Below are 26,131 nucleotides of genomic sequence, written 5' to 3'. Positions count from 1 at the left end.
AAATCAAAATAATACATGCATATAGCTTTAAACTCATACAGTACTGGAGAGTGTATTAAGAGAAAGCTGTTTCTTTTCTCTGTCCTTCCTTTATTGCCAGTTGCCAGTTCCTTTATTTGCTAAATTTTCTGTAAACTTAGGTTCATCCTTTATTTTTTCCTAACCTATATTCCAATAGATCTGTCAAGTGCTATCAATAATTATTCCAGTGCTCAAATAATCTATTTGTTTTTTAAAAATGCCCCCCCTAGCTCCTGTTGGATTGGCTTTGTCTCTGGATCTGGTTCATGGACATCTTGTCGTTTCTCTTTCTTTTCCTGGGTCCTTCACTGCCTTATTTGTGCTTTATTTCTCAAGGAGAGGAACACAGGACAGATTTTGTGACTGCTTGTCGGAAAAGACCTCTATTTTACCTTCAGATTTGAATATCAGGTAGATGTTATTTTCATAGGACATTTGTTTTGTTCTGTCCAACTTTCAGGATTGTTGGGAAATCCAGAGACTCTCCCCTTCCTGATCTTTTGTGAACCGATTTTTCTCTAGGACTTTTTTTTTTTTGTCTTTTGTTTTTAACAGTTTGATTATGATGTGTCTGGATATAGATTTTCTTGGGTTAATCCTGTTTGTGGTTCACTGACCTTGAATCTGTAAGCTTACATTTCTTGTCAAATTTGGGAAGTTGTCAGGCATTATATCTTCAACTGCTTTTGAGCTCTGGACTTAATTTTCTCATTGTGAGACTCCGATGATGTGAACGTTATTGTCCTCTGGTCCCTTGAGGCTCTTTTCTTGGGAGCCATTCCACTTCTACAGAGAGCAGTCCTACATCCTCACCGCAGTGGGATTGGCTAGGGGATGGCCGGGGAGTGGGGGAGACGAGGGGAGACAAGCTGTTATCTGTAACTGTATGGAAGGCAGTATTTGAGAGGGACACTTTGGGGAGGCTGGGGCAGAAATAGTGTTAGTTTGTGGACAACAAGGACAGTGAAAACAGTGCAGGGAAGGTATTGTTTCTGTGCTGTGACTCAGCACCGACACCCAGTGTTACAGATGGATGTCAACTTTTGGACGCACATCTGTAGATGGCACGATGAGGGGGGACGCTGAGCGGCGCCTCCTGGTCACAGAGAGGGAGGGCTTCACATGATGGGAGAGTCCCAAGCTGAACTAGCTGCTCTTTTCATGGAACATCCTTTCTGCGTGGAGGAGCAGCTGACGGACTTTGGGCAGGTGTTTTCTGGAAAAGAACAAAGTGAACTGGCATTTAAGGAAAACAACTGGAAGTGTTTGTTGCTGGTGATTAAATTTGAGATATTGGAGAATGACATACAGAAGATGCACAGAGCTTAGCGTGCCAATATTTTACAAATGACCAGTGATGACGACACAGAGTCATCCTTGGGTAGAGGATCCGTTCAAAGTGCACGATGGACCAGTGGATTTTAATGCCATGGAGTACAGGTTCATTGCTGTGGCTTCAGACTCTACATTGCCGATAGTCTTTAGGAAGCTACCACGTGTCGAGTTTTGGTGTAGCATCAAAGAAGATAGCTACGACTGTCTCAAAAGCTATTTCAAGTGGCCTCTCGTTTCCAGTGATGTCTGTGTGTGAGGTGGGGTTTTGCTCCTCTGTCAGCCAGAACCACATTTTGTAACAGATGAATGCAGGTGCAGTTAGGAGAGTCCAGCTGTGATGTGTTAAACCAGGTGTTAGAGGCATTTGCAAAAAAAGGTAGAATGCTACTATTCTCATTGATTTTTTTTTTTTTTGTAAAACAGTGATTTTTCATAATATTTATGTTCAAATGTAATGGGCTTATTACTTTTAAATGAATGAATAAAGAAATATATTTAAAATTTCTCATCTTGGATACAGCAAATACCAAGAGATACAACCACTTAAAAGTTGTTTGGGGTTCTTCATAATTTTAAAGATTGCAGAGATGTCTCCAGACCAAGTAAGTTTGAGGAATTACTGGTTAGAGTTATTTGCCCTAGAAGCCCTCCCAAAATGGGAGGGTAAGCCACAAACACATGGATGTGCTTATAAAAGTGGTTTTTGTTGATGAACCAGCTCAGAGGGAAGTTAACTTAGAGCACATGGCCTTTGTCTTTCCATCTTCCTCCTGAGTCTGCTGAGGGAAGTGCCATGCAGTTCTCGCTGTGGGCACCCCCCCCCCCCTGCCATTTCCCAGAGGCCCACCTCTGGCCCATGGGCCACCTTGGTCCAGGCGCACAGGAGTGGGGCAGTGGGTGTGCAGGGTGACTGTGAGGCTGACTGGTGAGCACAGGGAGGTGGGCAACTTTCACATGGCCAGCAACGCAAATAAAACCACTTCTCTCTAGCAAGGTGAACAGGTGTGGCCTGTTTGGGGGCATAGCAGTTTCCAACATCTGGTTAAACACAGAAGAACCCCAGTTGTATCTTCCTCAGTCCAAGGTGACTCTGAAGTGAGTGACAGAAGAGGAAACCATGAGAGGCTCAGCAGCAGAGGAAATACACGAATAACGAACTTTCTGCTTTTTATTACTTCTTCAGATCCTCTGTCGATGGGGCCTCAGAAAGCTCTGGAAACCATCGGTGCGAATTTGCAGAAGCAGTACGAGAACTGGCAGCCAAGGGTAAGCGCTCTTTCTTTGCTTTTCTCTTTCTTTCTTACAGGGAAGCTTCAATTCCTTGGTTTCAAACAGCATTTGAATCCAAGCGAGAGCTTTTTACGGACCCCCAGTTCATGTCCCTTGGTGGCAGGCCAGTCCTCACTGCACCCTCCCTCCTGGGCTCGTGGATGTGCTTCTTGAATGAAGGTGGTTGGACACTGGTGGGAGCCCTGGGCTGGACGGTCTCTTACTCATTTGGCCTGAGTTTTGCCCCCACAACCTTGAGACACTGAAAAGCATTTCTCATGTTACTCTTAAATCATGGTTTTTCTTTTGCACAGGAAATGTATTTTCAGTAACTTTCCCGTAACCTACCTAGTTAGAGCTATTCCTTCTGTCTTCAGTTTTCAAACAGTTGAGAAAAAAGCACTCAGTATTGAAAAGATGACAGCTCTTATATGCCTTGTCTTTGATTCAAAAGGTGAGTTTCTTTTTAGGGAGCCAGTCACCAATTACTGTGCCTTTTGTTACTGATGTCCTGATGTCTTACAATTTCGTGGTTTTTTTTTTGTTTGTTTGTTTTTTTTTTTTTTTTTTTTTAACAGTGGCATGGAATATGGTAACTGTGTCAAATTGCCTTTTAAGATCTTGAGTTTTCTCGTGAACCACTCCAAGACCCACTTCCTCTAGCCTTGCTCTTGAGCCCGTTTGAAGATGTAATAATTGTAGCAGAAGATTAGAACTTTGGGGTGTTTATGGAGCTGCCTTTCCATTCAGCTTTGTATGGTGGGCTGGCTCTGGAATTCTCTGTAGGGTGCGGCCACGCACGAGGTGGGTGGCCGGTGGCCTTGCTTAAGCCTTTGCGGTCTTCTTCCCTTCCTTTTTGGGTGTCTACCTCATGGAAGCAAGTGGCTTAGGGGCGTGAACTCTGCCTGCCTGGGATTTCATCTGTGGACTGTTTGTCCCCGTGATCTGGAATTAGGGATTCTTTGTATGTTATTTACATTTTAAGAGAACAGCCAGAAATGAGTCCATTGTTGCCTGTCACAGTGCCCGCAGGTCAATTCTGCTGCTGCCCACGGTTGTGGGATTACTAGGTGGTGGAGACTCTGTCCCCCATGTGTTGAGAGGCGGCAGAGACTAACTTGTAGAGTCAATAACCACAGACTCCTATTCTTCAGAAGGCAGTTTCTTAGTGGTGATTCTGATCTATGCCTAGGGGCTTTGCTTTTTCCTCTGTTAGATTTATTACCTCTTGATGGTTATATAAAACTCAGGAGCCTTTCTTGTGAGAGCACAGTGCCTTTGGGCCTTGGATGAGGCACAGAGAGATATTTCCACAGTGTATCCCTTTAGAGACAGTCAAAATGCCTACTATTGTCAGTAGGAAATCGCTTCTTTAGGGACTTTGAAGGCACTCCAGGATCTCAGTGATACCACCCAGGTGCTGATGGGTGCGTGCAGTGCAGACAGGTTTTCAGGGCACATGTGACAACACACAGGTAATGTCTGTTGGAAGACTTGACGTCACTGGCATCTAGAAGGTGGAGAACCAGCAGTGTTTAAATTTAAAAGAACGCCTTTCTGACTTACCTACATCTGACCATCTCCTGGGTTTGACTTAATGCTTTGGGTTTTTGCTGGATTCATTTATTTAAAAGAGAAGGCAAGCAGATAAATTCAGATCTTCCAACTGTGTTCTCCACGGCACATGCTCTGCTGTTTTAATTACTTTCTTCCTCTTAAAGAAATATTACATAAAAAGAGCTGGTCTTTGAGAATATGGGCTTAATATTTCAAGATATTGTATGTTTATTCCTTTTGGTGTGATTTACAATTTTGGGGGAGTGCTAAGAGTCGATTTACTGCTAGCTTTATTATTAGTTTAGCTTGGTAGGCATCAGCTAGTTCACACTAGTTGGCAGTACATAGAATCTTCGAAAGTAGGATCTATTATTATTTTTAATCTAAATTTCTGTCTAAGAGCAGATCTCTCCCATGGCATCTGGAAGAGGCATTACCATGTAAGGCAGGCAGCATTTACAGAGAGGGAAATGATGACAGATCCAAAAATGACAGTAGAATTGGCATGGGGTTGAGAAGTTACCCTCTCAGGTGGCAGGAAGGTGTCTGCAGGAGGCTGGCAGTGGCACAGAGGGTGCCGTCCTCCAGGCGGCTGGCTCTTAGTCTAAGCAACGAGCTTCGAGTCAGTGGGATTTCAAGAATGGATCTGCAAGGTCATGTTTCTAGATTGTAGGGTGCTTCAGAAAAGGTGTGGGTGCACCGGTGCCAGTAGGACCCCATCGGGGCTGGTTTGTAGAGAGGGATCGGAACGAAGTGCCAGCTGTACCCTAGAAGGAGCCATTCACACCAGTGGAGGGGCTCTTTTGCCTGCATTTCCATCAAGACATGGAACCACAGCAGTGAATACTTAGTATTTTCTGTTTTGAACGTCAAGACGATGGCATTCCTTTTTAAGTACGATGAAAAGGTTTGAAATTTTGCTGCTTCCAACTGTCAGTGGGATCCACCTGTTCAGAAACGAGCCTAAGGTAAGGGCAGTGGCAGGAGCGCTCAGTGGCTCACTGGTGACAGTCGTGGGGCAGTAACAGTGCTCCGGTGCAAGTGGCATGCTTCCCCCTGCTCTCTGTGAGCTCCTGTGGGTTACAAGAGAGGGAGGGAGGCCAGCTGCACCTGGCCTCATAGAGTTTGCACAAAACATGAGACAATTACCAACCTCAGATGGTTGTGTGGAAGGCAGCCTGTTCCTTACTGTAAATCAGGGTCCTTTGAAACATTGCAGAGCTAAACTCACCCCATTTTATTGCGCTCTGCAAGGCCCTGATAGAGCCGATGTGCCATCTGCAATAAAACGACGGGAGTGGGGATCCCTGGGTGGCGCAGCAGTTTGGCGCCTGCCTTTGGCCCAGGGCGTGATCCTGGAGACCCGGGATCGAATCCCACGTCGGGCTCCCGGTGCATGGAGCCTGCTTCTCCCTCTGCCTGTGTCTCTGCCTCTCTCTCTCTCTCTCTGTGTGTGACTATCAAATAAAAAAAAATTAAAAAAAAAAAAAAAAAAAAGACGGGAGTATTATTAGGGACCAGATGTCCCTAATCCGGTCTTTTTTTCCTCCTGTACTGTGAGACTCAGAAAGGTGGAACAGCTGGAAATAAGGTCATATTCATTAGTGTTTGCATGCCTCTGTGTGGCTGTGGGTGGGACATGTGGGACCCTGCTACCCCAGTGCTACCCAGGAGGAGCTCAGAACCGACCGCGGGAAACCTGCCCACCTCGTGCCTCGGAGAGTTGACATTCTTCCTTAGGCTCTCTCCTCTTTGCCTTTTTTTTTTTTTGCCTTTCTAGCTTTAACTATTCAGGATTAAACATTTTGATAAAAGTGATTTGGGGTCAGGAAGGAATTTAGAGAAGCTGTGATGGTGATATTTTTTTCCCTGAGGCTGCCAGACTACCAGGCCTGGATTTCCTCTCTAGGCCGATTGAACCCTTGTCTAAATAATTTATCAGTTTGCCACCAGTGAAATTTTTCTTTTGATTAAATTTAAGGCTCTGCCTTAGTACCTCGTAGGTACATAAATCTGTGTTCTGCAGGAGATTGAAGGAAGAATGCCAACTGTTGTTCCAGCTGACAGTCCTGCAGATAGACAGCCCTCACTGCTGGCCCCGGAAGTCCCAGCTGGGTGTGTGACTGGGCGATAGGAGTGGGGATTACAAAGTGGAGCAGGTCCAGTGAAGAATGCATGTGTCCGAGGCCTTTCCTAACAAGGAGGGGCCTCTGGCAGGTCAGCGCGGGGTGTAATGGGCCAGAACGGAAGGGAGGCTGCAAACGAAGGTCTCGCCCTGTTGCTCTCTCCCCAGAGTGCTGCAGACCAAAGCTCCTTTCCTTGAGGAACTGTCTGCCCTCCTGGGGGGCCTGAGAGCAAATGGAGGTGTGTGTAGCTCACTAAGGTAGGCAAAGGGGCTTGGCGAGGATGCCACTGTCGGCAGTGTCTGAAGTGATCCCTGGCTCCTGAGTGCATTTTGTAGCAGTAACCTAGCAGTCTGCGTGTGTGCACGGGGCGGGGGAACGATGACACATGCCCTCTGGACCTTCCCTAGAACAAGCCTTGCTTGTGGGAGGAGCTCCTTCTCTGGGAGCCAGGTCTGTGGGTACACTTCCTGGGGCGGCGTGTGGGCCATGCGTTCCCTCCTATCCTTTGGGTCACCATGCTCCCCCTGGTTGTCACCACCGATGTGCGGTTGAGGAATGGAAGTCAGTTTACCTGTTAGACAGAACGTGCTCTTGCAGTGCTTCCCACCCGGCAGAGTGTGTGTGGGGTGAGAAGTCTGTCTGGGACAAAGCAGGGCTCCATCACTTGGTCACCAGCTACGTGGAAATCATTGTTGCATTTGAATTTAGGCGACAAAGGCCTTTCCTTTGGTTTTGCTCATGGAGTTGCTCGTGTGCCTCAGAGAGCGAGCTTGAACAGACAGCCCCAATGACTGCACTGTTTGGTGTGAGGGGGCGAAGGCCAGCAGACAGCTTCGTTCATGTTGGGGGCATTCACGGGTTGTCCCGCAGGCCTCAGGCCCGGGTGTTGTCTGCCAACCCCAGCACTTAGGTTTTGGTGGGGATGTGGGTGGGATAGCTCCTCACCTCTTCCCTGGGGTGGGGCTGATGGCTTGACCTTCATCTCAGGGACAGAGCATCCAGTGGCCCGTTTAATGCGCTGCCAGACGTTTGAGCCCCTGGGTGCTAAGGGAAGGGCCCTGTAGCCCACCGCCCTGCTGGTGACTCGCGCCCTGGCCTGCGGTCTCCTTCCTGGGGCTGGTCACGGCGCCCGGGAGCCTCAGGCTGCGGTGGTTCCTCTGGGGGGAGTAGAGGAGAGCGGCGTGTTAACGCTGACAGCTCTGGTGCCTGAAGCCCCCAGTGAGCTTTATGCAGGACGCAGTGAAGACTTGTGAGTGAGTGGTTTCCACCTTGACTTGGGGTTCTCAGAGTTGGATGTGGATTATTGAGGGGGCAGCCAGCTTTGCTGTGGGTCTGTGTGCCCCACCTGGGAGCTGCTCTGGACAGATTTGTGGACGAGGCCGATGGGGACTGTTTGTTGTAGTGGCTCCTGTTGGGCCAGTCACACGGTGACTTTAGTCCCAAACTGATGTGGCGCAGCGGGTGAGAATGGCCCTGTAAGGCAGGGAGCTGTCGTCGCTGACACCCCACTCACATCATCATCCAATCCTGCTGCCCCAGGCCAGCTGGCTCCCCCTCTTCTTCCTCCACCAGCCGGGCTTCCTTTTCTGTGGGTCCTAAGCTGGGGCTTTCTGCACCTCGTGTTCTGTGACACTTTGCAAGCGAGGGCGCACAGCCCAAGTAGGAACCGGGGAGATGGCTCACACTTTATGTGGCTCAGGTCTGGTGTGAAGCACTTGTACCAGGTCCTGGTTAAATTTGTATGACAGGGTAGGCAAAGCCTTCCAGTCCTCTTGGGGTTAACAGTTGTGTTTTGACGGTGACTTAACTGCTTCCCCCCCAGAATGCTGAGACTTGTACCTGTGACAGACACATCAGTTATATTTTTGCTTCGGCTTTGAGCACGTCCCTGCACTTCATGCTCACCCCGTTCTCACTGCTCGCCCGACAGCTGCTCCATGCACTGTGTTCGGGGAGAATTCTGATCTGTGCTCCTGGGCAGCCCTACCCACACACCTCCTGTCCCCTCCCCAAAACCAGTTTATACCCAGCTTCTTCCTGCTAACCCTGCCTGCCATCACGTTCCATCGAAGCAGAGAGGCAGCGGTGGCCCTCGGCCATCACTCAACTTCCAGGCACCACTGGTGAATTCTTTACAAAACCACAAATGCACTAAAGAAGAAGCAGGTGATGCTGCAGCCCATCTGGAGGCACAGCAGCCTCGCATAGCTAGGCCCCTGGCTGTCTGCGGCGGTCCGTGAGGATCACCCTGCATGGTGCCACCGCGGTGTGGGCCCCGGGTGACATGGGGCAGCTGGCATGGCTGTGTGACACTCCCGATGGGATTTGGGCCCCCGTGGTTTTGAGCGGGGCACCGCCCAGCACAGATCGGTCAGGTGTCCCTGCGGCGGCGGTCACTGGCAGCCCCCGCGCCTCGCCTTCCGCGGGCAGGCAGGAGGCACTTCCCAGCGCGGGCGCCTCCTCGCTGGCATCGTGCGGGAGTGTGCGGGGGTGTTGTGGCCTGGGATCCGTGGGAGGAACACTTGCTGAATTGTTGCCATGTTGTTTCCTAGAAATGGAATGTGGAGAGCTTACTGCAAAAAGTTAGGGTTTGTTTTTTTTTTTTTTTAATTTTTTTTCTTTTATTTATTATTTATGATAGTCACAGAGAGAGAGAGAGAGAGAGAGAGAGAGGCAGAGGCAGAGACATAGGCAGAGGGAGAAGCAGGCTCCATGCACCGGGAGCCTGACGTGGGATTTGATCCCGGGTCTCCAGGATTGCGCCCTGGGCCAAAGGCAGGCGCCAAACCGCTGCGCCGGGTTTGTAAGTGTGAAAGGAGGGTTCACAGGAGAAGGAGACCAGGGACAGAGTTGGCTCGGGAGGTGGGGAAGGCCAGCGCGGCTGCAGAGCTCTGCCCGGCGACCCCGCTGCCCGCCCGGCCTGCGCTCGGGCCTACGTGAAGTGTCGTGTTTCTACAGAGAAACGGGGCTTAACTCTGTCCTTAACAAGCCCATCAAGGATCTGGTCTCTCATCTTCACGTTCTTTTTTAACGAGAAAGCTATCTCCGTGTGTGACAAATTGCAAATGAGGCCCAGGCGCTGTGCGTCTGACGCTCCAGATCCGCGCAGTGCCGGCTTCCCGAGTTCACCCGGCGGCCCCGGGACTGAGCGACGTGCAGACAGCTCTGCAGGCCGTGCCAGGGAGGGAAGTGAAGTCTGAGGAAGTGCGGGCTCCGGGAAAGTGGAAGCTACGGAGCAGGAGGCAGTGGGGTGCAGAATCTGGGGGAGGCTGTGAGGAGCCCACCGTATGCTCGCCATATGTGACGGGGAAGGGTTGTCAAATCCGGCTCCAGCCAGATGAGAAAGTGCTGATCTAGGGGGTTAGTAGCAGACTGGAGGGGAGTGGCCGCTTCTGCTCACTTGACTTCATTCCATCAGGAACCCGTATGTCACGGCAGTGGTCTTGAATTGGGCGTTCACGATGGCTTCTGGGTACCCCTGCCTCAAACGTCAAGGGCTTGCTTGCTGGTGTGGAATGGAGTGGAGGTGGGATTCACATGATGGGATGACACGGGGAGCGGGAGTGGTGTGGCCCGTGTGCCTGACCCATCTTGCCCAGCATCGCGCTTCAGAGGTTGGTTCCTGTGCCTGCGTGCCGTGCACGGACCAGTATTTGAGTCCCTCTACAGCTGGGTGAATTCCATTGGACGGACACACTGCGTTTGTCCATCTGCTTGTGGACACCTTTTGACTATCCCGAGTCACGCTGCTGTGGACATTTACACGTACAAGTGTTTGTGCGGACGTGTGCTTTGAGTTCTTTTGGGTGTGTACCTAGGGGTAGAGTTGCCGAGTCGAATGTGACTCTGTGTTTACCCTTTTGACAAACTCCCATAGCAGCCGCACCTCCATTCTCCTGGCAGTGTCCCTGTCCTCAGCAACACTTGTCATTTTCTGTGTGTTTAGTAAGTAATAATAGTTTATAAGCTGTTACTAAGATAGCCCTCCTGGTGGGTGTTAAGAGGCATCTCTCTGGTTTGGATTTTCATTTCCCTAATAACTAGTGATGTTGAGCACCTTTTCATGTGCTTATTGGCCATTTATTTGCATGTCTGCTTTTGGAACATGTCTATTCAGATCCTATACCGTTCTTTAGTTGGGTGATATGTCTGTATTGTTGAGTTGTAAAAGTTCATAAAGGAGACTTTTCAACTGACTGAACCAGAGTTTTTGTTGTGAGGACTTGTGTCCTTTCCAGGTAATGTGTGTGATATCTGCTGACGACCTCACAGCAACATTTAAGTCCTAAAATAGTCTTCAGCCTCTTCCATTTGTTCCACTTACAAAATGTTTATTAAGACGTTTTAAAATGGGGCGCCTGGCTGGCTCAGTAGGTTGGGCATCTACCTTCGGCTCAGGTCATGATCTCGGGGTCCTGGGGTCGAATCCCACATCGGGTTCCCTGCTCCGCGGGGAGTCTGCTTCTCCCTCTCCCTCTGCTGCTTCCCTTGCTCATGTTCTCTCTCTCTTTCTGACAAATAATCTTAAAAGAAAAACGAGGTTCTAGGACCACACCACTACACGTACTGTGTAATTAGTTATTATTCTAATTGTATGTGTATGTGAAATAACATGTACTCCACACAGTTCACTAGGTGTTTGGTTTTGAGAAGCAGTGGCTGGCTCAGCCTGGATTGCATGATGTGGAGAGACTTCTTGTCAGGGTCGGTCCATGTGGACGGCAGGGGAGGTGGATCTCTGTGACAATCCCGGTACCGTTCTGGGGGCCCACGGTGGACAGGGGCCTCCACAGTGGTCAGGGTCACTTCCACGCTGGTGGCTGGTCACTGACATGCTGTGTCCCCTGGGTCTCTTGTCTACTTTAGCTTTACTTGTGCTTTACCCTGCAGATGTTTTTTGTACCCCTTAAGGCTTGGTGACTTGATTTTCTTTTCTGATGTATTTGTCTATTTGACACGTGTTTACGTGTGGCCTGCCCGCAGGAGGCTCTGCCAGGGCGCGGGTCTCGGTGGGACCCAGCCCTGCCCCCGGGGCTCACATTCTGGGGGTTGTCACTCTGTGTCCTGTCGTGGTCGTGGTTTGTGGGGCTACAAGCCCCATGCTTCTAACATCACCTCATGACCTTTCTTTACTCTCTCTGCTCCTCAACCTCAGCTCTCCGCTAGCTGCATTTTTTTGGTTGGAGTTTCAAGATTAAATTCCCGCAGGAAAAAAAAAATAAATAAATCCCCCCCAGAAAAGTGTTCACTATTCCCCGGGTGGCCCGGCTGTGTGGTGAAACAGGAGAGACCAGAGGGCGTGCGCCGGGCATGAGTGGTGCAGCACTTGCTTGCAGCAGAGGAGAGCACAAGGACCCTAGGGTCCCCTCCACGCTGCTGCTGACCCCACCCAGGCAGTGTGGCTGCCCACCCCTTCCATCTCGCTGCAATGAAAGGAGCCCCCAGGAAGCTGGGGGCACGTGAGGGCCACTGACTCCTGCATCGAAGGAGCACAGGGGACACGCCCTGGGTCTGACCCAGGCAAGACAGTCTCTGTGCAGGCTTTGTGTCCCGGTAAGGAGGTGTGCAGGGCCCACGGCCATTCTTAAGTGGCAGATTCCAGCCTACCTTTCCCAACATTTCCCAGCAAAGGGAGACTGTGGCTGGCCCAGCATACCTTGCATTTATTTATGTATTTTACCATGGTCCTGCATTCGCTGGCCAGTCTGTGGATCAGTCCCGCAGAACTGCGGTTCCCACCCGGTACGCGGCTGTGACCCGGGGGCTGGGTGACAGATGGCTGATTTGGCACATGACCTAACCAGGAGGATCATACAGGACATGGGTCTGTGTCTTCGAGGGGGTTTCTCCTTAAGGGCTGCGGATAGGGCAGGTTCCTTGATGGATTTTTTTAGTTCTAAGTTTCTTTTATAAAAACAATCTTAGCCAAATTTCAGTGAAGTCCAAGGAAAGAACCCAAACAATAAAGAAGTACCTCAAGATTTCAGGAAATTGAGTCATGAGAAGTGCTTTGCTAAACTTTGCAATTAAATGGGGCAATCTAAATGAGATGCATAATTTTCTAGGAAAATTAAGTGACAATAATTGCCCTCAGAAAAGATAGAAAATCCATAAGCATGGGAGAAATTGAGAATGTATCAAATGGTCTTCTCCTAGTCCTCCTTCCTGTAAAGCATATGAAGTGTGGGGGAAACACAATTCTATAGGTATTTGACTTCTGTTGTGTGAAGATATTAAAAATATATTATATTTAAAAAGCAAAGTATAAAAGAAACAATGTATTCAGTGGACTTAGAATATGAACATGTACCTTGTAGAAATTTAGCTATTCCTGCTTGTCAGATTAATAGTGTAGGTGTGTATGAGACACGTGGGTGTGGAGCTGGATGGATGGGTGGACGGATGAGTAGATGGGTGGGTAGGTGGGTGGGCAGGTAGGTAGATGCACACCTGGACAAGTCCAGCTGCCTGGCTTTCTGATCATTCGGATGCCTTCCTGGGAACATGCCCTGGGGGACTTAGCCAGGGCTGTCTCTTGGTGTCCCCAGTTTCTTTTTGCCTCCTGGTATCTGTTGTGTTGGTTAATTCTAGTCCTAAAAAGGTGTAGATACACAGGTAGGTAATCCCTGAAATGATACACAAAGCATTTGTCATGGCGAGTGTAGGGTAGATACAGAAGACTTTGACCCTAAATTCTTCTGTATATCTTGCATTTAAAAATCCTGATTATTTATTGCTTTAATAATAGGCAGCCGATTTAAAGTAGCCATTCTCCATGTGTCGCCTTAGTGTTGGAAGGGGATTATGAGGCAGAAGGAGCCATTTGGGACTTTTGCCTTCAGGTCATGAGATTTACGTGCAGTTTGTTCTGACCTTTTTATCTCTCTCTCTTGTTTCTGTGCCACGTGTGTGGTGTGCGTGACATATGTGTACATGAGGTGTGTGCGACTGTTGTATGCGGGTGATATGTATATGTAACGTACGCAGTGTGTGTGTATGAGGTATGTGATGTGTGCAGTGTGCACTGTGTGCAGTATGTGTGTATGTGGCATGCGTGTCTGTGTCGTGTATATGTGTGGTGTGTGTATGTGTGTGCCCGCATGGGTTGGCGCAGCTGGAGAGCTTTGGCAGGTGGTTTGCCTGGGCTTGTCCTGTCTGGGGGACAAGCTTCCCTTCCTGTCCAGTGCCGTGGCCTTTGGAGTCTGCTGGAGTCTGGGGGGCATCTGGCTCCTCTGTGCCAGGAGCAGCTACACAGACTCAGGGGAGGGGCACGGTGGGGGCACTGCCCTCAGTGGGTGGCCAGGCAGAGGGTCTCTGCTTGGCAGGCCTGTAACCTTTGACTTTGTTGATTGGCACCAAGCATCAAAACTGCTGAGCTTGTGGAGGGCATTTAACCCAAGAAAGACAACAGTGACATTTTAGTGCTATATTAAATACTCTTTTCTTTAAAAAAGAAGGGAAACATCTTGAAATAATAAATATTGGCCACGCATAGCACCCTACAGGGTTGACATGAGGGACGGCCGTCAGAAGGTGACAGCCCTGTGTCCATGGGCTTTGCGACCCCAAGGATGGAAGTGCCTGATGGTGTTGACATGCACACATGTGTTGGTAGTGTGTGCACATAGTGTGGGCTCTGGCCAGCTGTGGCCACAGGTGCAGGAGCCTTGTTGGGCTGGACATGGGTGTGAGGCTGGCACAGCTGGGTAACTTCAGATTCTTGCGCTAGCCTCTAATTAGAAGAAATAATGGTTTTTGTTGTAGTTTTGATGTCTTCATCAGAGTGGATAATTACCATTATTAGTGCACAATCATGGGTAAGTGAGCAGCACAACTCATTGATGGAGAGAGCTGCAGATAATGGACCAGATCATGAGTTTTACTGTCCTCTGCTCAGGGATCTGATTGTATGGTAGGGTCTACAGGAGAGCCCCCTCTCCTTTCCCTAGCACCATAAGTGTCTCACACAAGAGCCTGGGGAACTTAGGATGCGAGTGGCTTAGGGCAGTTAAGTGTGGCTAGAGGGTTTTCATGCCTTCCTAACCCTAAAGAAACTCCTTTGTTTTACAAAAGTTGTATTTTATTTTATTTTATTTTATTATTTTTAATATATATATATTTTTTATTCATGAGAGATAGAGAGACAGATACACAGGCAGTGGGAGCAGCAGGCTCTCTGCAGGGAGCCCAATGTGGGACTCGATCCCAGGACCCCGGGATCATGCCATGTACTGAAGGCAGATGCTCAACCCCCAGGTTGCCCCTCAAACATTGTCCTTTAATTAATGTACTTAATGACGACTCTGAACAGTGTATTATGGCGTTCGCCTGGAGCCAGGGGACCTGTGTGAACCCCATGAATACTTGTGACCTGGGGGTAATCTCCAGAATTTGTTTCAGCTCCGATGAGCTGTGGTTCTGAAACGGGTTTATTCTCTCTACTTAATCTGGCCGGAAAGACTGCACTATCGAGTAAAGCCGATTATCTTCTTGGAGGTGAGCATTTTGGACAATGTTGGGCCTCATGTCTCCAGGACACAGGATTCGGGAGATGGCGATCATGCAACTATGTTTCTGTTTGCTGAGCTGATAGGAGTTCTTCACCTTTGAAGTTGAGGGGATGGGGAGCAGTGGACTGGGGCCTTGTGAGACTCCACAAGTCCTGGGACGCTTGCATGGGGGGCTTTGGGCTGGTGGGCTCCCTGGGGAGGTAGGGCCACCTGGCCGGCAGAGGCTCCTGGGAGGAGTAGGCTCCAGCTTTGGTGAGTGGACAGTGGCCCCAGCAGGGACTGCAGCCTGGGTTTCCAGATCTTAGGGCCACATCTTTGACCCCTTGGCTCCTGTCTGTCTGTTGGGTCTGGCTTTGATTGCTAGGATGACCCTCTCCTTCAAATCCCCAGAGCGCTGAGCAGGGCTTGGATGAATGCACAGAGGATGAGAAGGCTCTTTGTTTTTTGGGGGACCTGGGCCACTGTCCTCGGCCTGTCTGGGGTGCAGCCAGGATTGTAGGTGCTGGAGGAGCCTGAGAGCTTGGGTGGGGGGGTTGTCTCTGGAGACTAGACCACCCACCTACCGGTTACAGGGCTTTCTTGTGTTTTCATTGGAATATCTTGTCCATTTCCTTTCATGTGATGGTGGGTTCATCTGAGTATATGTCTGGCTTCCTCTTTTTTATTTTATTTTTGTCTCATCTGTATTTTATTACCTTTTCCCTTGACTTCTTTTGTGTTAATTCGATTTCAGAGCATGGTTCCACTTTCCCTTCTCTTCGGGACATAGTAAAGAATGTGCTGTGTGCTGGCATCGGGGTGTCCTGTGTGCTGTCCCTCCGCCAGGCTCACACGGGGCAGGGCCTCTGCGCACACTCCCTCTGCCCTCTACCGTGGCCCCAACCTGTGTTGCTGCCAGTGGGTTTGCTCATTGTGCGTCCTAAACTCCACAAGGCAGTATTGCTGTTCTGTAGGGCAGTGGGTGTTTATTTAGGTTTATCCATTTATTCACCCTTCTTGGCACTCTTTACTCCTTCCTGCATCTCTGACCTCTCTGGGATCATTTTCCTTCAACCTGGAATTTTAAAAATATTTCTTTTAATGGGAATCTGCTGGCAACACATTTATTTAGTTTTTATTTGTCTGAAAAATTTATTTTTGGTGGGGCGGGGCAGGAGAGGGAGAGAGAGAATCCCAGGCAGACTCCATGCTCACTATAGAGCTGGACGCGGGGCTCCATCTCACAACACTGAGATCATGATCTGAGCCAAAATCAAGAGTTGGACACCCAACTGACTGAGCCATCCAGGCGCCCCTGAAAATGTTTTTATTTTACCTCTATTTCACTTTGAAGATAGTTTTGCTAGGTGTAGATTTCTACAGTAATTACTTTTTTTTTTTTTTTTCCCAGTTTAAAGGAGTTAAAAAGTATGTTCCTCTCAACTCCAGGCTTCCCTCTTCTCTGTTAAAAAGTTGGCTGCGGATCTTCATACTTCTCCCTCTGGCTGATTTGAAGTCTTTTTCACCACGAACTGAGACGTTTGTAGGTGTGGTTTCCTTCATATTCATCCTGTTTGGTGTTCCTTCGCCGTGGGGCCTGCTGGTTTCCATCCGTGTCCTGCAGACCCCGTGCTGTGCATCTCACTTGTCCTCTGGGAGCCCTGGTTCCAGTGTGTTAGACCTTCCTTTCTGTCCCAAGTATGTCTTATTCTCTGTTCAGTGTTGTATTTTTTCCTTCCGTGCATTTGTCTGGATATTTTCTCCTGACCACTTTATAGCTCACATATTCTCTTCTGTTCTGATGTCCAGTCTCCTGTTAGGCATCTTACCAAATTTTTTATATTCCATTGTATTTTTCTAGTCCATAATTTCCATTAGTCTCTCTATTGATCGCTGGTCTCTGGGAAGAATTTCCACCTTGCTACATGTTCTCTTGAACACATTGGCTATCAGCGCTGAGATGCCCTTTCTTTTCACGTGAACATCTCTGAGATCGGGAGGCATGTTTCCAGCAGTGCTGACTGCTGTGTGTGTTGATGGAGTGGTCGTTGTCAGAGTGCACGGGTGTGAACTCCATGGCGTGACTAGACAGGTCAGTGTTCCAGCCAACTAGCAGAGCGGGGCTCAGTCCTGAATATGGAATGCCTATGTTGAAGGGTCTGTGGCCTGGAAGACCCCCCAGAGACCACCATGAAGATGGTGCACCACCCATACTTGTGGCCCACAGGGTGACACTGAGTGGACCTCTGAACACATGGAGGAGGTTTTTGGGGCTCCTCGGCCAGAGCGTGCTAAGTGATAATCTTGTCCAGTTAAACTGACCATAGCTCTTGTACCAGGTGTCAGATCAAACTTCCAGCTGATAAGAAAGCACTATGTCAGAGCTTCATTGGCAGCATTTTTTCCCTTAGTGACACATGAAGCAATGATGCATCTTACAATTTTTGGCATTTTGAATTTTATGAGAAAGAAATAGCATCTGTTTTATACAGATCATAGCCATACTTTGTGAGGAGCAGAGCTGGGGACAGAATAGGGCTCCGTGGAGTTTAATAGTGCAGAGAATCCCACTGTCCACCCTATGGGCTCTTCCCCTTCCCATTCGTATCTGATATCCCTCAGCAAGGGGCTCGCAGGGACCGTGCACATGTGGCAACAGAGATGGTCAGGGATTGACCCATATTTGCCACACTCCTAATAAGTGACGGGAGATGCAAGTTAGTGTCTTGTTGCCCAGAAATTCTGGATGCCACCAGCCCCTCCATCTCTGCTCCCCAGACTGTCTCAGATGTGCCCCTTCCTTCCACCACCAGGAATGGAGGTGATGGAAGGTAGGCTTGAGCCCAGTTAGGGTTTGGGTGTGGTCGCCGTGGCACAGGTTACATTTTGGGGCGATTGGAAGTGACTTGTCAGAGTCATTATTGGTCCTGGGGTCTTTAGTGGGACAGACTGGGAGAGCATCATCATTCTGCATCACCACACGAGGGAGGATGGTGAGGGGCACAGGCAAGGTGGCATCTCAGAGGCGGAGTTGGACTCGAATAGGAGCCGGAGAACCCGGCCTGCTCCTGGCACAGCCCTTGATGCCTGCTTCCTCAACAGCACTCCATTGAGGTTTTGATGGAGCTGATGCTGAGTTTGTCCATCAGCTTGGGAGGAGCTGGGTTTCGGCAGCCACAGCACTGGTGTGCTTTCCGGTTCATTCTGCTCTTGTGCCTGTGGGCCTCTGTGAGGCCAGGACACTCCCTATAGAGATCTGACGCCTCCCTTAAGGTTCTGATGAGTTTCTGTTGCTGTTGGTAGAGAGATCTTTTCCCTGTGTGTCTCTTGTGGGCTTTTAGAATGGTGCTTATTGCTGTGTGTTGGTTGTCACACTGTCACCAGGCCCTGTGCACTGTGGCCCTGAGATGGGCTGTGACGGTGCCCTGGCAGGCCTCGAGGCACCAGTACTGGCGCTGTGTCCTCTAGAGACTAACTGCCTGCACGTCTGGGTGCCTGATTCAGTTAAAACCTCTAACTCACAGGCATACGGGAAGGTCTGCTCTAGTTTCAGTTTTATAGATTTCATGTCTCTTTAGATCTTTTAAAATTTAGAGCATCCCTTTTTCTCTGTGCCATTCCACAAATGTTTTTTCAGGCAATTATTAGATGTCCTTTTGATAAGAAAAATCTTAAGACACATCTTAAGTGTTTGGTTGGATGAACTGTGAGGGTGGTAGACTGCCCTGCAATCAGAAGCAGAGGTAAAGCATCAGTCATCCGGGAGGGTCCCTCACACTTCCCTGTCAGCTTCCCTGGCTGGAGCTACATGCTGGAGGCTGCCACCGGACAGAGGATGCACAGAGGATGGCGGGCTGGGTCATCCCCTACTTCCGATCGCTCAGCGCAGTTTCTGAGGTGTGGCAGTGCTGCGAGCCTGGAGCTCGTGCCCTGTGACCCAGGAGCGTCTCGGTGTGTGGCTGGACCATGTTTGGTGCTCTGTTCATCTGCTGGTGCGCATTTGGCTTGTTTCCAGTTGTTGGCTCTTACGGAGAAGGGTACTGTGGGTATTCATGTAAAAATCCTTGTGTGGGCGTGTGTTTTCATTTCTCTTGAGTACCTAGGGATGGAATTGCAGGTCGTGGGGTGGTTGTATGTTTTCTATTATATTTTGTAAGCAGCTCTAAGTTGGCAAGATGACAAAAATAATTTTTCTCCTTGCAGAGCCAGGCAGTCTGCAGAGAAATCTTATTTACAGTTTTCTCCACATGCTCTGGAGATGCACAAACGTGAACATAAAGGAGCTGGGAGATGTTTGGCTGTCTTTGAAGGAGTTCTTAGGTTAGGTATTGGGCATTACTTTCCTCTCAGATGGTATCCATTCCCTCACGCTGTGGAGTGGATCAGGCCATTTTTGCTTATAAATAGGGCACAGTTTAGGAAATAAGACTTTAATTGTTTTTCCCCATTACTGGACTTGAAAAGACACAGCAACCCTTTCACCCCCACCCCACCTGCAGGAGTGACTCTGTTTGGACGGGCTGCATGCCTTCCCTTAGTTTTCTCCAGGTGGACAGGTGGACTGTGCACACGTGCTGCCAACAAGGCCCCGAGCAGACCGTGGGCCCTCTTCTCCCCTCCCTCCTCTCTCGTCCTCTCTCCCCCTGCTCCCCTCCCTGCTGGTCTCCTAAGGAGCACTCAGCAGCACTCAGAATCCTTGACCGAGGTCACATGGTTCCTGTTGGTTAATGAAGATGAGAAAGTGAGGAAGAGAAAGGAGCCCAAGTCCTGAAAAGCATCACTCCTGTTGGAGCTGCTCCATCAGGAGAGGGAACATTGATGATGATGTGGGTTGTTAGCTGTAAAGTGCCTGAGATAAATTTATAGTGTTCATTTGCTTCAGAAAGACCGAGAATTTTTTTTTGACAAGGAGAAATATGGTTTTATAAGTTTTATGTCCAGAGTATCGATTTAATCTATGTTATTCCTCCAAAGGAACCAAACAAGTTTTGTCTTTTTTCCTATGCTGTGGAGACCTTCTAGATTTTCCCTCTTTTTGTTTTTTTTGTATTATTCTTTTTTCCTCCTTTTTTTTCCCGTCATTTTCTCTGCCAATTAAAATACTTGAAAGGAAATATCTGAAGTACCTTTGCTGTTGCTGACCAGGCGCCCGGGCACCCCGGTTGGAGCCTGCGTTTCCTGGGATGCCTCCTTGTCATCCTAATTAGCCTTGTGCGGCTGCACCACATCAAAGACGGGAGGTTTCCCGAGGAGAGGCAGAAAGGCACGGAAGCTAATCGAAGACACTGCCTAATTACTGGCGTGCATTCTGACTACTGTTCTCATTTCTTCCGAGAAATTTCCCTTTAAGAGTGATGTAAGTGTTAGAAACTCCAGGAGTATCTTCATAGGAAGTAGGGGAGTCTTGCTTGTCTGTTAGCCCCCAAACCATTCCTTGTCTTTCTCTCCAGTCTGGGTCCATGAATTCTGTGTCTGTTGGGATTTTGTGACCGTCCCATTTAGGGCACTTGCAGGACAGAGGTGGCAGGAGGACAGCCTTTTTATTTTCAGTGATTCTCTCCAGATTCTTTCCATCTCTTTTAATATGAAATCTTAGAAAGGTTTCCATTTGATATTACCTAAAAATTATCTTTCTCCAAATTCAGCTCGCAATAATAGATTATTTTCATTATTCTCTTTCTTCCTGGTATGGACTTGAGAAGACTCTTGTTCTGTCCCTGTCACCTAGTGTGGTGGGGACATAAACCATGGAGGGAGGAAGAGGTCCTAGGACAGATTGCTGGTGTCTTCAGGGTAAAGGAGAATACTTATTAGGCTTACAGCGAGCGTGAGGCCGTCAGCACTGGATCGAGGTATGGGAAAGGCAGGAGGGTGACTCATGCCGACTTGATTCCATGCAACAAAATATTGAGTGTTTGCCATATATGGGGCACTTTGCTAGTTGCCATGGATGTGATAATAAGATGCTTCCTCCTGGCAAAGAACTCCAAGCCTTGTAGGGAAAGTAGACATTAATTTGTTGACTCGTTCATGCATTTACTGTCAGTGTGCATTGGGATTATATTATGCTCAGATTCTGAGCAAACCGGATCCATTCCCTGCCATTGTGGAGTATGGAGTCTAGCAGGGGTGGGGGACACAGATAGTCACACCGTCAGAGCAGGGCGTGGACAGCAAGCCAAGAGAAGTGCCCAAAACAAGGAAGACATTCCCTGAACATGGATGATGGCTCTCCTGACCGGAAGTCATGTGGAATTGCCGTCGTGTTCCTGATTGAATGCTTGCTAGGCCGGAGTGCTCCCCGCCTTGTCCCAAAGGAGGCGTCAGAGCTATGCCGGCAACTCCCTGTCATCGTGTGCTCAGAGCAGTGAGAGGGGTGGTACCTGCTACTTGCCGGGTGCTGTGTGTGTGTGTGTGTGTGTGTGTGTGTGTGTGTGGTCCAGGCAGGGATCAGCCAGGGCCTGGATGTTCACAGTAACCTGGAGGGTACGAGTGATCACGCCCACCCATCTTTCCCAGGCTGCCAGCCCTGAGAGGAGATTCTCCTCACTTCCTTCCTCCCCAGGCACCTGCTGACCTCTCCAGTCTGTCTCATTGTCCTACCTCTGGGGCCACCACCAGGTGGAAGAGTTACTAGTCTAACAGAGGCCGAGGGCAGCTCCACAGAGTTAGCGGCGTCAGAGTCAGAGCCGGGGACCCGGCCATGGCCAGGGGCTGCGGTGCCTGGGGATGTTCCCCGCCGGCCGAGGCCCACTCGCGTCCCTGGAGCAGGCCTCTGTCCTTGTGGAGGCAGCCTCCCCACTAGAAGTGCGGCGTGTGCTCTCGCTCTCCTGCTCGCGCCCTTTCCCAAGTGTTTCTCTCTTCTCTGTTCTGACCAGGATGCGCAGAGGCAGCAGCTGAGAGGGAAGAATTCACTTTCCCCTTTTGAGGCTGTTGTGTGGACACTCTGTGCCTCAGTTGTTTGCAGCTGAGAGTGTCCTCTTCTCCTATACCCACGTCCATCATCCGCTATCACCCTTGTCTCCAGGGGCCAGGACAGCAGGTTGTTGACCAGCTAGGGATGATGTGAATATTCTCTCCGATTTCCAGGACACACAGGGGCTCCTCCATTGGCTTTGTCCTCATTACAGTGTGGTACAAGATTGCAGAATGACGGGGATCTTGGCGAGCCAGGGAGATAGTGGTCACCATGTAACACTGCTCAGTCAGTAGCTTGTTTATTTGATTCCCACCAGTGGGCTGATGTTCCAACAAGGAGCCTTTCTGTGATGTCCGTGTAATGGGGAACTCCTTGAGCATCTGCCATTGTGCCAGCAGCATATATGCCTTGGGCAGAATGACCTCAGATGCGAATCTGGGACTAAGGGAAATTTAGTGCCAGCGCAACATGGAAAGCACACAGCAAAAACATCTGGTTTTCAAGTGGGCCATGGAGCCTGGGGCTGTTCTCACCTGCAGCTCCCAGCACAGAAGTAAGAGCGCAGTGAAGCAGGCCTGGGTGGGAGAGACCGGGGCCCCCCTGGACAGGCTGTTGGGACAGAGGCCTGTTGGGCAGGTAGCTGCTCGGCGGCACCCGATGCGTTCCAGGGCTCTTCCCAACCTTGCTTCCCCATCCCTAGTCTTTGTGAAGTGCAGAGGCAGGTTTCTGTCTTTCTTCTAAGCCGTGAGGACCAGTCCTGACCACCCTGAGCTCGTAGAGTGGACTTTGAGTTTTTGGGGGAAGGTCTTGGAGAGGAGGTGGCAGTAGCTCTGCAGGGTCCAACTGGGGACTTTGCCCAGGTGGGTGTTTCTCCCTGTGTCCCGCACGGCACAGGCTCATTCTTACAGAGACCATGGGGGTGTCATGGGGAGGGGGAGAGAGCTCACAGGGGGCAGCGGCAAGAGCCAGAGCCTCGCGCCTTTCAGCGTGACCTGCATGGTGAGGGTGCCCTGACTGTGTTTTAAAGGTTCGTAATAAATTTCATAGTCCCCTTTCTCATTTGTTTTGAAAGAGACAGTGAAGAGTTTGGTACTTCCCCTCATGTTTTCTATTTCTTTTCTGCCTGGCATGTTGGCAACCTTTCTTTCTCACCATTGATTTTCGTCAACCTTTGTTTCAGCGCGGGTGCAGCCAAGGCCACTGAGGGGTTGTGCTCAGGGCAGGGCCTGTTTAGACCTGCCTGGGTCGGGGCTCCTCTTGTTGTGGTCAGAGTGTTGAACACGTTGAACGTTCCAAATATCAGATTTCATTCCCTGTGCAGCATTTTGGAAAGGTCTAGTCTCCATAAAGGGAAGCAGGGATGCTGCAGCCCAGCTCCCGGCGCTGGTAGGAATGGGAGCACCGACAGCCACCACCCAGACTGCCTTGCCGTTGGGGCCCTCCCTGTGAAGTCGGCATCTGTGTGGATCTTCTGCGGTGGGACCTGGTGCGAGCTGCCCCATCGGCTGGCTCAGTACGAGCTTCTGGGGCTTTCTGGGACCCGGGGGGCATTCCCAGCAGCTGTGGTGGAGTTTGGTCCTGGCACTCATCACTCTGGGAAGCTCAGTCTGTGTTCTGCTCCTCTTGTCCTTTGAGGGCTCTGTAGTGCTGTGGCTTGGACACACTGGGTAGCTTTTGTACGAACACATTCAGTGTCTGGTTCCCTCATGAGTGTGTGCTCCGGGAGGCAGGGCTCCCTGGTTGGGTTGCAGGCGCCCCAGACCCTGGCACTCAGGAGGTGTTTATCCATCACTGGTGGCTTTGCTGAGCCCCCAGCATGGCTCTTAACCTGGGTGGTCTGGCCTTTCCCCTTCTCAGGCCCTTCTTTTGCTCCTGAGCACAATCCCCCGTGCAGCCAGGAGGGTCTCCTCTGTCAGGGGGGCACCCACTGTGAGCCCTCCACTGGCCCTGTCCTCTGTGTGCGTGGGGGCCACGGGGCTGGAGGGCAGCCAGGGCACGGCCCAGCACTTCACTCCTGCTGTCGGACTCTCAGAGTTCTCTTCCCTTCCTGTTCCTCTGTGTCCCGGAGGCCAAGTCACACCCTGCCTCTGTCTGTCCTGTGCCTTCCATGTTTATGGGGGGGAGAGTGGGAGTGTGCGACAGGCCACGTGACTGTGTATAAATGTTGGTGTGTGGCCGTGACTATATGTGTGTCCACCTGTATGTGTCTGAGCATGTATGTGTGAGTCTGATTGAAATTGTGTGAGTGTGTCTGTGTGAGAATGTATGTGACTGCATGTGAGTGTGACTGTGTAAGACTGTGAGTGTGAGTGTTCCTGATGAGACATCTTGGTTACATCAGAGTTCTTGGCTCCTTCCCAGCTGCCCCCCCCTTCTGGTGTGTGACGTGTGCGCGTGCGTGCACGCGTGCATGTGCGACAGGTGTGCCTGTGTCATAGTGCTGAGCCGGACACTGCAGCTGGGGGTGGTGGCTATAACGATTTCAAATAGGTGGGATTCCTTTGGAAAAAGCATTTAGGAACTGGGGTGGGGAGGGTCCTGGCCAAGTGACACAGGGACGTCCTCCAGCCTCTTACAAGAACGTAAGAGGACAGCGCTGCATGCGTGGGTGATGAGATGCCCACATGGCTGGCGCTCTTTCAGGCCCTCCATTTACAGTCTTAATTGCTTTCCAGGCTTATCCATTGTCTTGTTTCATCATGAGTCATCTTACTTGGCTCGGGAATCACCTTCTCTCCTTTGGAAATGGTGCACACAATGGGAAAGGGACTGCAGTGTGCATGACACACTCTATGCACGGCAGTGACCAGGGGACTCACGGAGGTCGCTGCTATAGCACTGCACGCCCTCGGCTACATTCCAGCAATGCCTTCCATTGTGCATCGAATCCATTGCTTCTGTTTAAAATAGGATGGTTGGTACATGGGGTTTATCTTTTCTATAAAAGGGCTGATGTTGCAAAATAGGTTTTTGAGCACTTACTCGACTATGAAATCTCTGATTCAGATACAGAAGGAGTGGAGTGGTGGCCCTGGGCGCTCCCTCCACGATTGCCACCTTAGCGTCTCCTTATGCTGGCTGCTTCGAGACTCGGTCTGGCTAGGAATTCCAGCTGGGGAGGCAGCATTGTAAATAAAACTGAAGTTTGCTCATTCACAGTAAGACTGTCCTGAAGCAGTCACCCAGGGCTGTGAGATGCTCCAGGATACCAGGGCCCCCGGCTCCCAGCTCCCGTCTAGGACTCTGCTTTTGGTCACCTCGGTGTCCAAGGTGGCTGCTGGGGCTCTGGCTGTTCCACGTGCATTCTACCTTGCAGACGGGGGGATGGAGGGAGGCCCCTCTCATTTCCACTTACCTCCTGAGAGTTACACTTGGCACCTTCCTGGGGAGACTGGGCAGTGTTGTCTGGGTGGCCCTGGGACCACATAAAAAGGGGCTTCTGTTACTCAGGAGAAGGGTGGCACAGATATTGGAAGTAACTCAGTGTCTGGCTTAGGCACCAGCTGGGCAGATGCTTAGCTAGAACCCTGCTGCCGTGCCAGGAAGAGCATGACTTTGCTCGGAGTGTTGGCTCATCCGTCTGGGTTGGTTTTGAGTGTACCTCAAGCTGCCGTCAGGTGTGCACCAGAATATAAGAATGGATTACCCTGGTGGTAGGGGCCTGGGAGCCAGGAGGTGGGACAGCTCAGTGACCTGCTGGCTTTGAGCAAGGCCCTACCCCCTGGCTGTGGCAAGGGGCCACACAGGAGAGGTGTGGGAGGTTGGGGTGGCTCATGGTGGTGTCTGGCACAACACCAAACCAGGTGCCATCCTCAAGAACACTCTGCTGATTTGGGGGTCCCCACAAGATGATTTATAGGCTTGGAGATGATTTGTATTATATTGCAGATTTGGGAAAATTACTGTTAAGTTTTGGTCTAAGTTACTAGTTTCTGCAAAGACGGCTTAGGGAGAGAGACCACCAGAAGCTACTAGGACGCTCCTGGCTGGGGACTGTACTCTCCAGTGACTTCCCTGCCATAGAAGGATGGCCTCCCTCTCACCATGGGAATTTCCTTGGGGCCACTGTGCCACTTGCTGGTCATGGGGCCCTGCATACAGTGTTTTTCCTCACCAGGACTTGGTTTACACATCTGCAAAGGAGACTAGTAACAGGTGGTGACGAAATTGGTGACGTAATGTTTATAAAACACCCTCCTTAAATGTCAGCGATTGATATCTGTACTCAATGCCCATTATGTGCAAAAGCTAGTAATCCTTTGCATTAATATTTGCTTAGATTTTCACAGGGGTTCAAAAAAAGCTGTAAAAAAGTGAAATTGAAGTTTAGGACATGGTAAAGTTCCTCTTTGGAAATTCAGAAATTTAGAAGTTCCAAAAATGTAAAGTTTTCTGTATTTGGTACCAAGGCTTAC

General features: G+C 50.0%; 1 protein-coding gene across 4 annotated transcripts in view; it reads left to right on the top strand.

The window, feature by feature from the left end:
- RPTOR (regulatory associated protein of MTOR complex 1) overlaps nt 1-26,131 on the top strand; it is a 333,192-nt gene that overhangs the window by 80,268 nt on the left and 226,793 nt on the right. For all 4 annotated transcript variants that reach the window (XM_038546355.1, XM_038546354.1, XM_038546353.1 and 1 more), the window contains exon 3: nt 2,540-2,622. In XM_038546355.1, the coding sequence (XP_038402283.1) occupies nt 2,540-2,622 (83 nt within the window). The remainder of the gene's footprint in view (nt 1-2,539; nt 2,623-26,131) is intronic.

Source organism: Canis lupus, chromosome 9 (assembly GCF_011100685.1).
Source record: "Canis lupus familiaris isolate Mischka breed German Shepherd chromosome 9, alternate assembly UU_Cfam_GSD_1.0, whole genome shotgun sequence".
NCBI lineage: Eukaryota > Metazoa > Chordata > Mammalia > Carnivora > Canidae > Canis > Canis lupus.
Note: the sequence above shows the minus strand (reverse complement) of the source record. Positions and strands in the feature narration are given on the sequence as shown.